Consider the following 13,805-nt stretch of genomic DNA (forward strand, 5'->3'; position numbering starts at 1 on the left):
CATCCCACTGATGAGCAGGAACATCTACTGTTTTTTCTACTGACTACAACCCTGTCATGGTGCTGTGCTTGGAGACCAGCTGTTCTCCAGCAGTCTTGAACAAAGTCTCAAACATGATTATGTTTGTGGTGAGAAACTTTACTAGTTTATTATTACAAAAGAGAAACTGTGTAATACACACTTAGTCACAGCTGTCATGTCTGAAAATACAAGTCATTGCAGAGCTGCAGGAAAACCTTTAAACATCCCAAAATATTTTACTTAAAAGCACTTAAAAAAAAACCCCCACAAAGTGCTGCATAATAAGACCAAACATGAAAAATCCCAGGCCCGACAGTAAAGATACAACAGCAAAGCTGACACTCTGAAGACACACCCCCTGCTTTTATACTGGTTACTGGAGCTTCAGGAGGGGCCAATGATGTCACAGAACAGCAGCCAATCAGAGACAGTAGGATGAAGGTCCTCCGTAAGGCAGAGTGTGTCCCCACTTTCCTGTTCAGAGACAAACATCAGTGATTTCAGCTCAGATCTGGTGACCTTTGAACTTTCCTAACACACACATGTATGTGCTCTGTGGAAAAACTGACACACTTCTTACCTTTTAGCTTCCTCCAAAGGAGCAGAACTCAAACCAGAACCAGGAGAACCACAGAAACCAGACCTGACATGATGGAGGCAGTAAGAGGAGGGCCAGAGGATGGGGACCAGTACCACCCGTCCTCCTCAACTTCCTTTATTGATTTACTGGTAGCACAAGGAGTTTTTTTACTAGTAGTATGAGGGGTTGTTGTACTGATAGTATGAGTGGTTGTTTTAGGGGTAGAAGAAGGAGGAACTTTTACAGTAGGAGGAGGATCTGTGGGAGGATCTGTGGGAACAATGACAAAGATGGTTCAGTCAGATTATTATCTGGTCAGTTCATCAGTTCCAGTAGTCTGTGGAAGCTTCCTCACTGATACACAGAGCTGTCTGAGTTCTTGAAAGACTAAAGAAAGGAGCTTCAGGTTTTCCTGTGTCGCCTCCTGTAGAAGAGGATACACTGAGACTATCTGTCATGAAAGTCTTTATTTATGGACTTTATCAGGCACAGGATGGAGAGGAGTGCAGTGACGGTCTGGGCGTACCCATCTTCTTCTCTCATATTCATCTGAAGACCGCTGACAGAAATCAGCATTATAGAATAAATGAGTTAGATCAGGATCAACTGCAGACGATTGCATCGAGGGATTCTGCCTGATTAAACTTTTGCATATTCACTGATAATTTGCTTGAATAAAATATCCACTATTCTCTCAGTAAAGCAGCTCCACATGGCTGCGTCCTGAGTCCTCTCCTGTACTCCCCTCACACACACGACTGCTAGCCTGCCTACAATACCAATGGACAGGTGTATCAACTGTGGTGGGCCCGATCAGCAGAGGAGATGGTCTCATTCCAAACAGACTCCCTGTATCTTTCACAGCAGCTATAAGATGTGCTTTTCTCTGCGGTTAAACCTTAGTGACTCACATTTGTGTGATTCATTCAAATATTCTCCTCTTGAAAGAGAAACATGGGCCTGAAAAGAAACTAATGTTCACATCTGTCAGTCACAACCTGACACTGAGTCTCTTTAGTAAATCCAGCAGTGTTTTAATGTCAAATTGAGGTTTTGTGCCACCACAGTGAAGATGGACTTCTTTGTTCCTTCTTTAATATTCCAAACTTTGTATTGATGGGATAATTTTCTCTGGCTCTTCTAGTTTATGTGACCTGAATATGAACATGTATTGATAAAGTAAGATATAACCTACCACCTTTCATTGATCTGTTTGACATTTCTACTAAAGTCAAGGAAAACAGGGTGCATTAGAAAGATCATTGCACTGACCTCTGACTGTCAGTCTGCTTTGACAAGTCTCATTACCACCAGCTGAGCACGAGGAGAGAGATTCATCAGACTTCTGAACATTAATGAGAGTCAACTTTCCTTCAGGATCAGATCTCATTTTCTCACCATCTTTATATAAAGAAAAGTTCCCCAGATCTTTGAATTGACAGAGCAGGATCTCATTACTTCCTGTCCACAGAGGAAATGAAGGGGCCTTCAGGATCAGGGAACCAGCTGACCAACAGAGACACAAACAGAGTGATACAGAGACAGACTTCCACCAACACACAGAGTCATACAGACACAGCTGGAACATCTGTACCTGAAACAATGATGTTGACTTCATCACTACACTGTCCAGATGAGCTTTCACAGAAGTAAGCTCCATCAGAGGGGTTGCGCAACTTGAGTTGACACTGAGACTTTATAATAACAATTCCTGCAGCTGCTCCACACCTCTCAGTGAGTGTTCCTGTGGTCCTCTTCACTGTCCATTCATCAACTGTTTTTCCATCACCATCAACACAAGTCAGAATCGCTAGACCACCACCACCGAAAAACTGCTTTTGATCTGGATTTACACTAAGAGAGACTGAAGGGCAGACAGATACACACACAGACTAAATGTATTTGTGTTCTTGTTGGAGTCTCACTGATGGTTTTCACTTCCATCGACTCACCTGCAGAAACAGTCAGTGCAGAGAGATGCAGCACACACACACCTGCAACAGGAGGACAGAGGTCACTAAAGGTCAGAGGTCACTGAAGGTCAGAGACAGTGTGAGGGTGTACTACAGGGGTGGGGAACTCAGGCCTTGAGACCTAGTGTCCTTCATGATTTAGATGTGTCCTCTAAAAGAGCTGATTTAAATAGCTAAGTAACTTCCTCAAGATGTCTTGAAGTTCTCCAGAGGCCTGGTAATGAACTAATCATCATCAATCAATCGAGAAAAAGAAACAAAACACCTGAATCACCTGTATGGAAAAAAAAAAAAAAACAGAAGAGAAAGCAAACAAAAAAGAGCAACATAATAAATACAGCACCATCACAATAAACTAGCTAGCAGTAGATAACAGTAGATACTAAATATTAAACGATATTGTGCAGCACGCAAGATAGACAGCGCACAATGTGCTTTGAGGCAGCAGCCAACAAAGGTTTAGTCCGCGTCTGTGAACACCCGTGTGTACACCTGTGTGGATCAGCATGCTTGTATTCCAAAGGTTTCTCCATGTGACGATCTGCTAGGGAGTGTGGGGAGCCATAGCCCCGTCCCCCAGGGCATGAAGCAGGTATGGAGGAGATCCAGGCCCAAGACATCCAGAGGCCCCAGAGTACGAGGACCCGAGGAGGACCACCAAAAAGGGGGGGAACCGTGCCACCCTCCTGGGAAGAGCTGAGTAGAGCCCCAAACAAGAGGTCACCTTGCAGCTATGGAGCAGAGGCCAGAGGGGGTTGCAGTGGCGTGCCCGCGGGCTCTGCCGGCAGCCAGCTGTGCCAGAGAGAACTGAGCTTCAGGCCCAGAAGCCAGAGGGCACCCCACCCCCCGCAAGGGGCCCAGCCGGGCCACAGGCGCCAGGCCCCGCCAATCGGCCACCAGGAGTGAGCCGGTACATACATGAGCGCCCATCCCCAGTCGACAATGACCACCAACACACCAACATCTGGGAGTGTGGTGAGGGGGAGATAGGCCTCCGTACTTTGGAGGGCCTGAGATGTACCCAGAGAGGTTGAGTCTAAGACCCGACCTGACATATAGACACAGACGAACAGGCGCACGCGAACACAAACGTGCATTCCCGCCCCCTTATACACAACCAAATACTCGGCACTCACCCAACGTGTAGACAGACACAAATAGACACTGCACAGACAGTCACACTCCCCAAACATACTCTATATCCCAGGTCCAGGTAGCCCTGCCCCCAGAGGGGCAAGATGCACCTAGACCCAGGAGATGTAACCCTTCTCTCTGGGGTGGAGGCAAGTGGACCACCTCCTTATCTGCAGTAGCAGGGAGGCTCCGCATCCCAGACCCCAATCTGACGGCCAGCACCTCCTTCCAGCCCCCCCTGATGGCTAACAAAACCGGGGTGAGTGAAGACCCCAAACCTCCCTACGCCTGCTCATATGTAGTGTTGCTGTGTGCTGTTCTAGAGTGCATTTAAAACACAGGAGAGCATGGTTCCTGCTTCCACTCAGAGAGCAGCACGGCTCCTCCTGAAAACCCTTAGTGTCTATATGCATTTAAAATTGAGGGTAGGGCACCAGCGCCAGAGGTGGGTTGGAATACACCGACCATCCTCTGGATGCTGTAAAACGTGCCCACCCCCAAGGCCCTATATGTATGTGTTATGTCAGAGTGTGAGTAATCTGGATGTGTAGGTTGCAGAATAAAATTGAGGCACAGGCGGCCAGAAGGGGAAAGAGGGGGAGTGCCTCCCCTGCACCCTGGTGACATACCTGCACCCCAAGCCCGGCGTGTGTGGGTGGGTGTGGTAGAGCGAGAATAGGGAGGCAGCTGAGGATGGGGAGGGAAGAAAGGGAGGGACAAGCGGCACCTCCCTGGGGCCAGCTCCCCCGCTGACCCCAGTAGGCACCCCCACACTCTGGAACCCACCAGGGCAAGGGGGCCGAGGCCCATCCGGACCGGGGCCCGCAGCAGCAGCACCAACCAGCCCCACAGAGTCCGGGGCAGCCAACCAATCATCTCCCAAACTACACAAGACAATAGACACCCAGGTTGACTTCATTCTCTACCTCTCCTATATCTCTCCCCCACCTGCAGAGTGAGCTCCTGTAGAGAGGAGACCACCTACAAAGATATAACAACCTCCCCTCCAGTTAGATAGCCCCCTAGTTGGGCCGATGCACCGCAGGACCCCTGCACTGGAGCTGAGCCCCCCTGCACCCACCCGCCCACAGCTCTGGTGACACAACAGCCAGGACCCAAGCCCCCATGGCCCAGCCAGCACCCCAGAACGGGGGCAGAGCACCCCCAGACCCCCAAGCCTCCACGCCCGTCCCGGACCCACCCAGGGGCAGCCAGGCTACCAGGCCAGTAACCAACGTTCGCAGCACAGACCCTCCCCCATCTCCGCTGTGCGCAGCCACAAGGAAAACACCATCTAAGAGCCACCAGAGCCCCTAACCAGGTCATGGCCACATCCCCCGGGTTAGGCCCTCCAGGGAAAACGTCCCTAGGGACTCCCCAGATGCCCTAAGGCCGTCCCTACCCCCATATCCACCACAATAGTGAAGGCAGGACCAAACCATGACCCCCCACCCCCACTAGGTGATGAAGCCGATCAAAGGAGCCCAAAGGGATTGATCAAATGTGATGGCAGAGGCTGTATCAAGACTAATATGATCTATTAGATGGTTTTTATATTGGTTAGAATTAAGATTATTTTTATTTTTCCAGTAAATGAGGACCATTTTCTTGGCAATGCATAGGGCTGTAAAAACAACGTGGGCTGTGTTTATTTCTGCAGTGACCTCATCCAAGCTGCCCAACAAACACACTAAAGGGGAAGTTGGAATGTTACATTTTAGACACTTCGATAAGTCTTCACATACCTCGCGCCAAAACTTCTGAACTGGTGGACAGAACCAAAGAGCGTGAATGTAATTGTCCGGTGTATTTGCTGTGCAGTGTGAGCAGTTGTTGGAAGGCGTATAGTCCATCTTGAACATCCTATGACCAGTATAGTGCACTCTGTGTAATATTTTGTATTGTATTAATTGCAAACTGGGATTTCTGATCCATTGAAAGGTTTTTAAGCATATCTGAGACCAAAGGTTTGGGTCTAAGCTGATCGATAAATCTGCTTCCCGTTTTGCAATAGGAAGGGATATTGATTCATCTATTTTAGAAAGTGTTCTGTATATTTTAGACAATAAACTGTACCACACTTGGTGGTCTTTGTAATTCAGCTTCACTGGGATTATTTTTTTTTTACTGTGGATTTAATTTGTAGATATTCCAAAATTTGTTTCTTGTTGATCCCATATTGTGTAACTAGTCTGTCAAACGAAATAAAGGCTGTTCCTTCCAATATATGTTCCAAGTATTTAATTCCTTTGCAACTCGAATCTGGAAGGTTTATCATATTATTGTTTTGTAATATGTCCGGATTGTTCCAGATAGGTGTATGTTTGCATGGGATTAATGAAGACTCTGTCATTTTTAGAAACTCCCACCATGCTGTCAGAGAAGAGCTGATGTTGATCCTTTTAAAGCATTCATGTCGTTTGATGTTTGAGCTGATAAATGGTAGGTCTGAAATTTCTAGGTTATTACATAGTGCCTGTTCTACATCTATCCAAGGTTCATCTAAGAGGGTGTGTTTAAACCATCTAGAGATGAACTGAAGCCTGTTGGCTAAAAAATAGTGATTAAATTAGGCAGATCTAATCCTCCTTTATCCTTGGTCCTTTGTAATGTTTTTAAGCTGATACGTGGGGGTTTATCTTTCCAAAGGAATTTAGAAATATACGAGTCTAGAGATCTGAACCAATCTTGTGATGGCTTGTTTGGGATCATCAGTTTATTTTTGGCAAGACCATCATTTTTATAGCGGTGACCCTTCCCGTGAGTGATATGGGTAAAGATTTCCATCTAGCCAGATCGCCTTCTACTGTCTTTAAAAGTGGGATGTGGTTTAATTTAGTTAATTCTGAAAGTTTAGGAGAGACATTGATACCTAAATATTTTTTATTTCCAGATTGCAGTGGGGAAGGAGAAGAATTATGGAAGGAGCAATTAATCGGAAGAACTGTTGATTTTGACCAGTTAATTGAATAATCTGAGACACTTAAGAAAGAATTTATCAATGTAATTAACCCAGAGAGATTAGTTTGTGAATTTTGGAGAAAAAGTAACACATCATCCGCATAAAGGCTGATTTTATGTTTTACATTCTTACATTTTATGCCCTTAATTGTTGTAGCCTGTCTAATTGCTGCTGCTAGTGGCTCAATAAAAATTGCAAACAGTGAAGGGGAGAGTGGGCATCCCTGTCTGGTGCCCCTCAGGAGACAGAAGCTGGAGGATGTTTGGTCATTTGTTCTGACAAAAGCTGTTGGGGAGTTATTTGATATTTTTAACCAGTTTATGAAAGAGGATCCAAAACCAAATTGGTGTAAAGTTGCAAATAGTAATTTCCAGTTAACTCTGTCAAATGCTTTTTCTGCATCTAAAGAAAATATTATGGTTTCAATGTTTTTACTGCATGAGTAGTCTATTAAATTAAGTAATCTACGTGTATTTGTTGAGGAGTGCCGACCTTTTATGAAACCAGTTTGGTCAAGATGAATTAAAAGGGGGATTATTTTCTCTAATCTTTTTGAGAGAGCTTTGCAGATTATTTTAAGGTCTACATTAATAAGGGATATTGGACGATAGCTTGAAGGAAGGAGCAGAGCTCTGCTTGATGAGACCTCCTACTTTTCCACTCTCCTTTTTCTCCCTCCCTCGCTCACAGACACAACGGGTATGGCAGTCCTTTCTCCCTGCAGCACAGACTACACTGCCCATGAGGCTACATCCTTTAGGGCAATGCCTGTAACACTCTGCCTGTTAGCTTAGCACAACAACAACAACAAAAAGCCGCTCTCTCTCCCAGGAAAAACAGTCGCAGAGAGAGTGCGTCACCCTACAACCACGGCAATCATAACGCTGCCACCTGGAACAACAGAACGTAGCTGTCAAACAAAACCCAAACAATCCTGACCCACCACAATATGAAACAGGAAAATACTGCCGTGTAATCCATTTATTTCAACAAAGTAACTGTATTCTAAATACCACCTTTTTAAACGGTAACTGTAACGGAATACAGTTACTCATATTTTGTATTTTAAATACGTAACGGCGGTACATGTATTCCGTACACTGCTTATTTTATGTTCTTTCAGTAATACATGAAAATCATGGGTAGTTTAGTGCAGGATAAACAGGTTAGCTTGCAGTGCTGTGATGAGTTATTTAGTATGTCTTGAGCCAGTGAGGGTCAGAGGTCACTGAACAAACTGCTCTTCAACATGGACGACCATCACCATCCTTACTGCTGAGGCAGCAGAGCTCCTCGTCCCTCAGACTGATTAAACCTTGCTGCCATAAAGAAAGCTTAAGGAAGTCCTTCCTGCTGTAGTCTATAAATCTAGATGGTGGGATCAATTATAGGCCAATCTCCAACCTTCCTTTCGTATCTAAAATCCTTGAAAGAGTAGTTGTCAAACAGCTAACAGATCATCTGTGGAGGAATGGCTTATTTGAAGAGTTTCAGTCAGGTTTCAGAGTTCATCACAGCACAGAAACAGCTTTAGTGAAGATTAGTAATGATCTTATCTGATAGTGGACTCATGTCAGTGTTTTGAACGGGTTATAAAACAACAGTGTAAGAACAGTTTCATGATGTAAGATGCCAGTTTTGACAAGTACAGACTAGTGGAGAGTCGTCTGGATTATCAGTGTAACTGTCTCATCCTTCTCTTTCTCTTTCTGTGTCCTTTTCATTAGAAACTGTCGATCCCATCCCCACATCACCCCGACTTGTATCATAAACAGGCTTGTGTCCACATGAACGTGCAGACTTTCCATTGGGGAAAAAAAAGAAAAAAAAAAGTATTTTTACATAAAATGCACAAAATCGATCTCCAGCACCGTCACAGGAGGTGCTGATCAATAAAGCCTGTAAACAGTAACAAAGCACATGTAGCCAAATAAAGGCACACAGCTCTGATGCATAAAGGCTTGTGAGCAATGTTCCCCGCTGTTCACCACACCTGTGGAATTTTAGAAACTTTCAGAAAATCCAAGCACACAGAGGCTGAACACACATCCTGACACCCTGCCAACATCTCTGTGTGTGTAAAGGAGACACATACACTGAAAAATCTGCTCCTTCAGAGTGTGTGATGGTTCAGAGGTTGGAAATTCTTCTTACCGTGCAGCAGGATCACAGACAGCAGCCTCATTTTCATCCTCACAGTCCCGTTACAGAGCTCCTCACTGCCTCGGACCTCACCCTCCTCTCAGGAGACTCTCAACAGGAAGCTGTACCACTCTGACAGGAGGCACCTCCACAATAAAAGCTGTCCTAGATATACAGTGGGGCAAAAAAGTATTTAGTCAGCCACCGATTGTGCAAGTTCCCCCACTTAAAATGATGACAGAGGTCAGTAATTTGCACCAGAGGTACACTTCAACTGTGAGAGACAGAATGTGAAAAAAAAAATCCATGAATTCACATGGTAGGATTTGTAAAGAATTTATTCGTAAATCAGGGTGGAAAATAAGTATTTGGTCAATAACAAAAATACAACTCAATACTTTGTAACATAACCTTTGTTGGCAATAACAGAGGTCAAACATTTACTATAGGTCTTTACCAGGTTTGCACACAGTAGCTGGTATTTTGGCCCATTCCTCCATGCAGATCTTCTCAAGAGCAGTGATATTTTGGGGCTGTCGCCGAGCAACACGGACTTTCAACTCCCGCCACAGATTTTCTATGGGGTTGAGGTCTGGAGACTGGCTAGGCCACTCCAGGACTTTCAAATGCTTCTTACGGAGCCACTCCTTTGTTGCCCGGGCGGTGTGTTTTGGATCATTGTCATGTTGGAAGACCCAGCCTCGTTTCATCTTCAAAGTTCTCACTGATGGAAGGAGGTTTTGGCTCAAAATCTCACGATACTTGGCCCCATTCATTCTGTCCTTAACACGGATCAGTCGTCCTGTCCCCTTGGCAGAAAAACAGCCCCATAGCATGATGTTTCCACCCCCATGCTTCACAGTAGGTATGGTGTTCTTGGGATGCAACTCAGTATTCTTCTTCCTCCAAACACGACGAGTTGAGTTTATACCAAAAAGTTCTACTTTGGTTTCATCTGACCACATGACATTCTCCCAATCCTCTGCTGTATCATCCATGTGCTCTCTGGCAAACTTCAGACGGGCCTGGACATGCACTGGCTTCAGCAGCGGAACACGTCTGGCACTGCGGGATTTGATTCCCTGCCGTTGTAGTGTGTTACTGATGGTGACCTTTGTTACTTTGGTCTCAGCTCTCTGCAGGTCATTCACCAGGTCCCCCCGTGTGGTTCTGGGATCTTTGCTCACCGTTCTCATGATCATTTTGACCCCACGGGATGAGATCTTGCGTGGAGCCCCAGATCGAGGGAGATTATCAGTGGTCTTGTATGTCTTCCATTTTCTGATGATTGCTCCCACAGTTGACTTTTTCACACCAAGCTGCTTGCCTATTGTAGATTCACTCTTCCCATTCTGGTGCAGGTCTACAATTCTTTTCCTGGTGTCCTTCGAAAGCTCTTTGGTCTTGGCCATGGCGGAGTTTGGAGTCTGACTGGTTGAGGCTGTGGACAGGTGTCTTTTATACAGATGATGAGGTCAAACAGGTGCCATTCATACAGGTAACGAGTGGGGGACAGAAAAGCTTCTTACAGAAGACGTTACAGGTCTGTGAGAGCCAGGGATTTTCCTTGTTTGAGGTGACCAAATACTTATTTTCCACCCTGATTTACGAATAAATTCTTTACAAATCCTACCATGTGAATTCATGGATTTTTTTTTCACATTCTGTCTCTCACAGTTGAAGTGTACCTCTGGTGCAAATTACTGACCTCTGTCATCATTTTAAGTGGGGGAACTTGCACAATCGGTGGCTGACTAAATACTTTTTTGCCCCACTGTACACCTGTGCCAGTCTCGCTAGGTGCTAGATTGGTGGCTGCCCATTGCTTCACAGATTGAATAGGTTATATGCTGAGAGGACTTTCCCTACAGGGATCAATGATATTATTAATCCATCTAGTTTCATCTGACGTCTTGTGGAGAAGGTGTCCAAGTGCGGAACACGACAGAGATTTTCCCTGGGTAGGATACAACTTTCTTATGCATCTTGGTATGCAGTGAAAAAATAATAATTTAAATAATTTTAAAAAATGTGTTTCAAAAACAAATAAGGACATTCAGGTTATAATCTTCTTTCACATTGTGGCTGGGCTTCGACAGCAAGATGCAGGAGAAAGATAAAGAGACAGAACAAAAGTGTTTTTTCTCCAGGCATTTTTAAAAAAAACCCAACCTGAAACAAATTTCTATTTTTTTGTAGTTTATTGCATTTTTTTCAATGCATATATAATATTAAAATTTGGGCTATAATGTTTGTATTGATGTATAGCAACTTGAAATGCTCCCAAAAATAGCACTACTGTCACGGCTAGGGCAGCAGTCGTGTGGTGGAGAGAAGGAGGACTCAAGTTGCAGACAGCGGTGGAGATGCGAGTGTAGTTTATTTACAGTGTTGCAAAGTGACAAATGGGAAATGAAGAACAAGCCAAGTGAAACCTAAACTGGAAAAACTAAAAACCAAACCAGAAATCATAACACAAAGTGAGGACACAAGGTAAGGAGCAGAGAGAAATGGAGAAACACCAAAATAACACAGAGTAATGCAGACGAACCAACGAGGAGCACAGACTGACACCCACTATATATACACATGAGGGTAATGAGGGAATGACACACAGGAGGGGAGCACGCTGAACCTAATTCAAAAGATAAGACACAGACCTACAAAGTAAAATAGGAAACTCAAAGACTGTTTTACAAAAACAAAACTACTCGGGGACATGAACAGAACACAGAGGGAAGACACAGTTAGGGATAATAAGACATGAATATCAAACCTAAAGAATTAATACAAAATCAGAATAAACTAGAAAATAATAACTCAAAACGCTGGGTCACTGACCCAGGATCATGGATGTGAGCGCTGTGCGATCTCGTTCTCGAGTGAGTGTCTGTTTATCCAGAAGTTTCAGAAATAGGTTGCAAATAATAATAACCAGAAGGTCAGAAGGTCTTGACTTCCAATCGTTGTCACACCCTACAACAAAGTACCTGCAGCATACAATACACCGTCGTAGTTTCTATGTGCAATATTAGTTCTTGTCAATCCCTGTCACTACATTACAGTTTTTATTTTTGCTGCTTTTGTTTGCACTGTCCACTTTTCTGCAGTGACTCTAATAAACACTAACTGGACTAATAAAGACTAACTGGACTAATTTCACCCATCAGGGTATGTTTCTAGCTCTTATTAACAAAGGTAGGATGGTCAAAGGAGCTTGCAAAGAAAAGCGTCTGGACTTCTTTAAGTTACTTGAAGACGTTTCACCTCTCATCCGAGAGGCTTCTTCAGTTCTAAGGTCAAATGGTGGAGAGTCCCAGATATAACCCTAGTGGGAGTGTCCCCCCACAGAGGGACAAAAGGACCCCCTGATGATCCTCTAATCGCCTGAGCCAAGGTGTGGAACTGGGTGTGGGTCCCAATCAGCCAGAGTTTCGGGTGGGTTCATTGTGAAACCTGGCCCCACCTTATCATGCGAATTCCTGAGGTCAGATGGCCCAGGGTGTGAGTGGGCGTTAAGGCGTCTGGGAAGGGATCTCAAAACTGGATTATAGATGGCAGAGAGTTGGTGTCGTAAACCACCGCCTCTGTTCAAAGATGGTCGCTCACAGTGGACATAGATGGCTTCTTTCACCCACCCGAAACTCTGGCTGATTGGGACCCACACCCAGTTCCACACCTTGGCTCAGGCGATTAGAGGATCATCAGGGGGTCCTTTTGTCCCTCTGTGGGGGGACACTCCCACTAGGGTTATATCTGGGACTCTCCACCATTTGACCTTAGAACTGAAGAAGCCTCTCGGATGAGAGGTGAAACGTCTTCAAGTAACTTAAAGAAGTCCAGACGCTTTTCTTTGCAAGCTCCTTTGACTACAATGACCTGGATGACTGAGAACCTTCACAGACAAAGGTAGGATGATTTGCCACTGAATTTTAGCTGTGAAAGTGTGCTTGTAGGTCACCTTCACAAAGGTGGGATGGTTTGGCACTTAATTTTAGCCATCAGAGGATTTTTTTAGCCAAAATTCACACAGGTAGGAGGGTTTAACACTTAATTTCGTGTTGTGCGCATGCACAGAAACAATGGGTAGGATGGTTTGTCAGATGGGATGGATCCCCAGAACAGCAGACTTTATTCACCGTGCCCAGTAATGTTTGCTCTGCAGCAGTCTGAGCGACAGTGAGGTGAATAAATTGTCCATTGTGACATTTCTCCCATCATCCAAAAATGGCTCCATCAGTTTCATGACCACATTCTCTGCCCGCCTCTCTCCCTTCTGACGACTGGGGTCATTTCCCAAGTAAGCAAATGCACTGCAGACATATTTGGTCTTCAAATACGTGGCCATCCAGAACCTGATCCCAAATTTGTCTGGCTTGGTTGCGATATACTGTGTGAATGGAACTTGGTAGGAACAGCTGTTCATCTATGGTCACGTGTTCTCTTGTAGTGAAACTCTTAGCATAGTTCTCGTTGAAGCGTGTCCAGATATCGGAGATCGCTGCAAATTTGTCTGGTTTCACCCATTCTGTAGGCGTGTCCTTGTCATCAAATCGAAGGTGTTGCATAATTAAAATGATTTTTTTTTGTCTGAGTGTGTTGCTGGGTCTGAAGTACAGTGGGATTTTGTGCCTGGAGAAAACTCTCCCGAGTTTTTCTGATACACTGGCTACACAGGGGATGACAATGACAATGTTGTGTTTGTCTTTCTTGTCCTCCCTAGTTGGTGTTTGATCTTCTTTTCTGTGCATCTTTGCTGACTTCATGAAAGCCCAATTAGGATAACCGCATGTTTTAAGTGCTTCCTTTACATGTGTGTGTTCCTTATTTTTTCTTTCAGGCTTAGAGGGAACACAAGCTGGTTGGCAGCTTCTGGAGAGCACATTCAGTTTGGCGTGCTGATCCCCGCAGACACTTTGAGTGACCAGAGAAACCTGCCGTGATGCAGTGTGACGCAGATACACGTAATGGAGCGAGCGAGACAACAAACTAA

The 13,805-nt window shown here is 44.9% G+C and overlaps 1 protein-coding gene across 1 annotated transcript; it reads right to left on the reverse strand.

Moving 5' to 3' along the window:
• Positions 1–628: 628 nt before the first annotated feature.
• On the reverse strand, positions 629–8,877 carry LOC148103122 (uncharacterized). The gene is made up of 5 exons (XM_087838635.1): positions 8,825–8,877; positions 2,554–2,595; positions 2,196–2,465; positions 1,874–2,107; positions 629–871 (listed from the first exon to the last, which is right to left on the reverse strand). Exons 1-5 carry the CDS (start codon positions 8,859–8,861, stop codon positions 630–632), a joined length of 825 nt encoding a protein of 274 aa, XP_087694761.1. The 5' UTR covers positions 8,862–8,877; the 3' UTR covers position 629.
• Positions 8,878–13,805: the final 4,928 nt, after the last annotated feature.

The sequence above is a fragment of the Neolamprologus brichardi genome, chromosome 3 (assembly GCF_056152115.1).
Source record: "Neolamprologus brichardi isolate AB-2024 chromosome 3, ASM5615211v1, whole genome shotgun sequence".
In the NCBI taxonomy this organism is placed as follows: Eukaryota; Metazoa; Chordata; class Actinopteri; order Cichliformes; family Cichlidae; genus Neolamprologus; species Neolamprologus brichardi.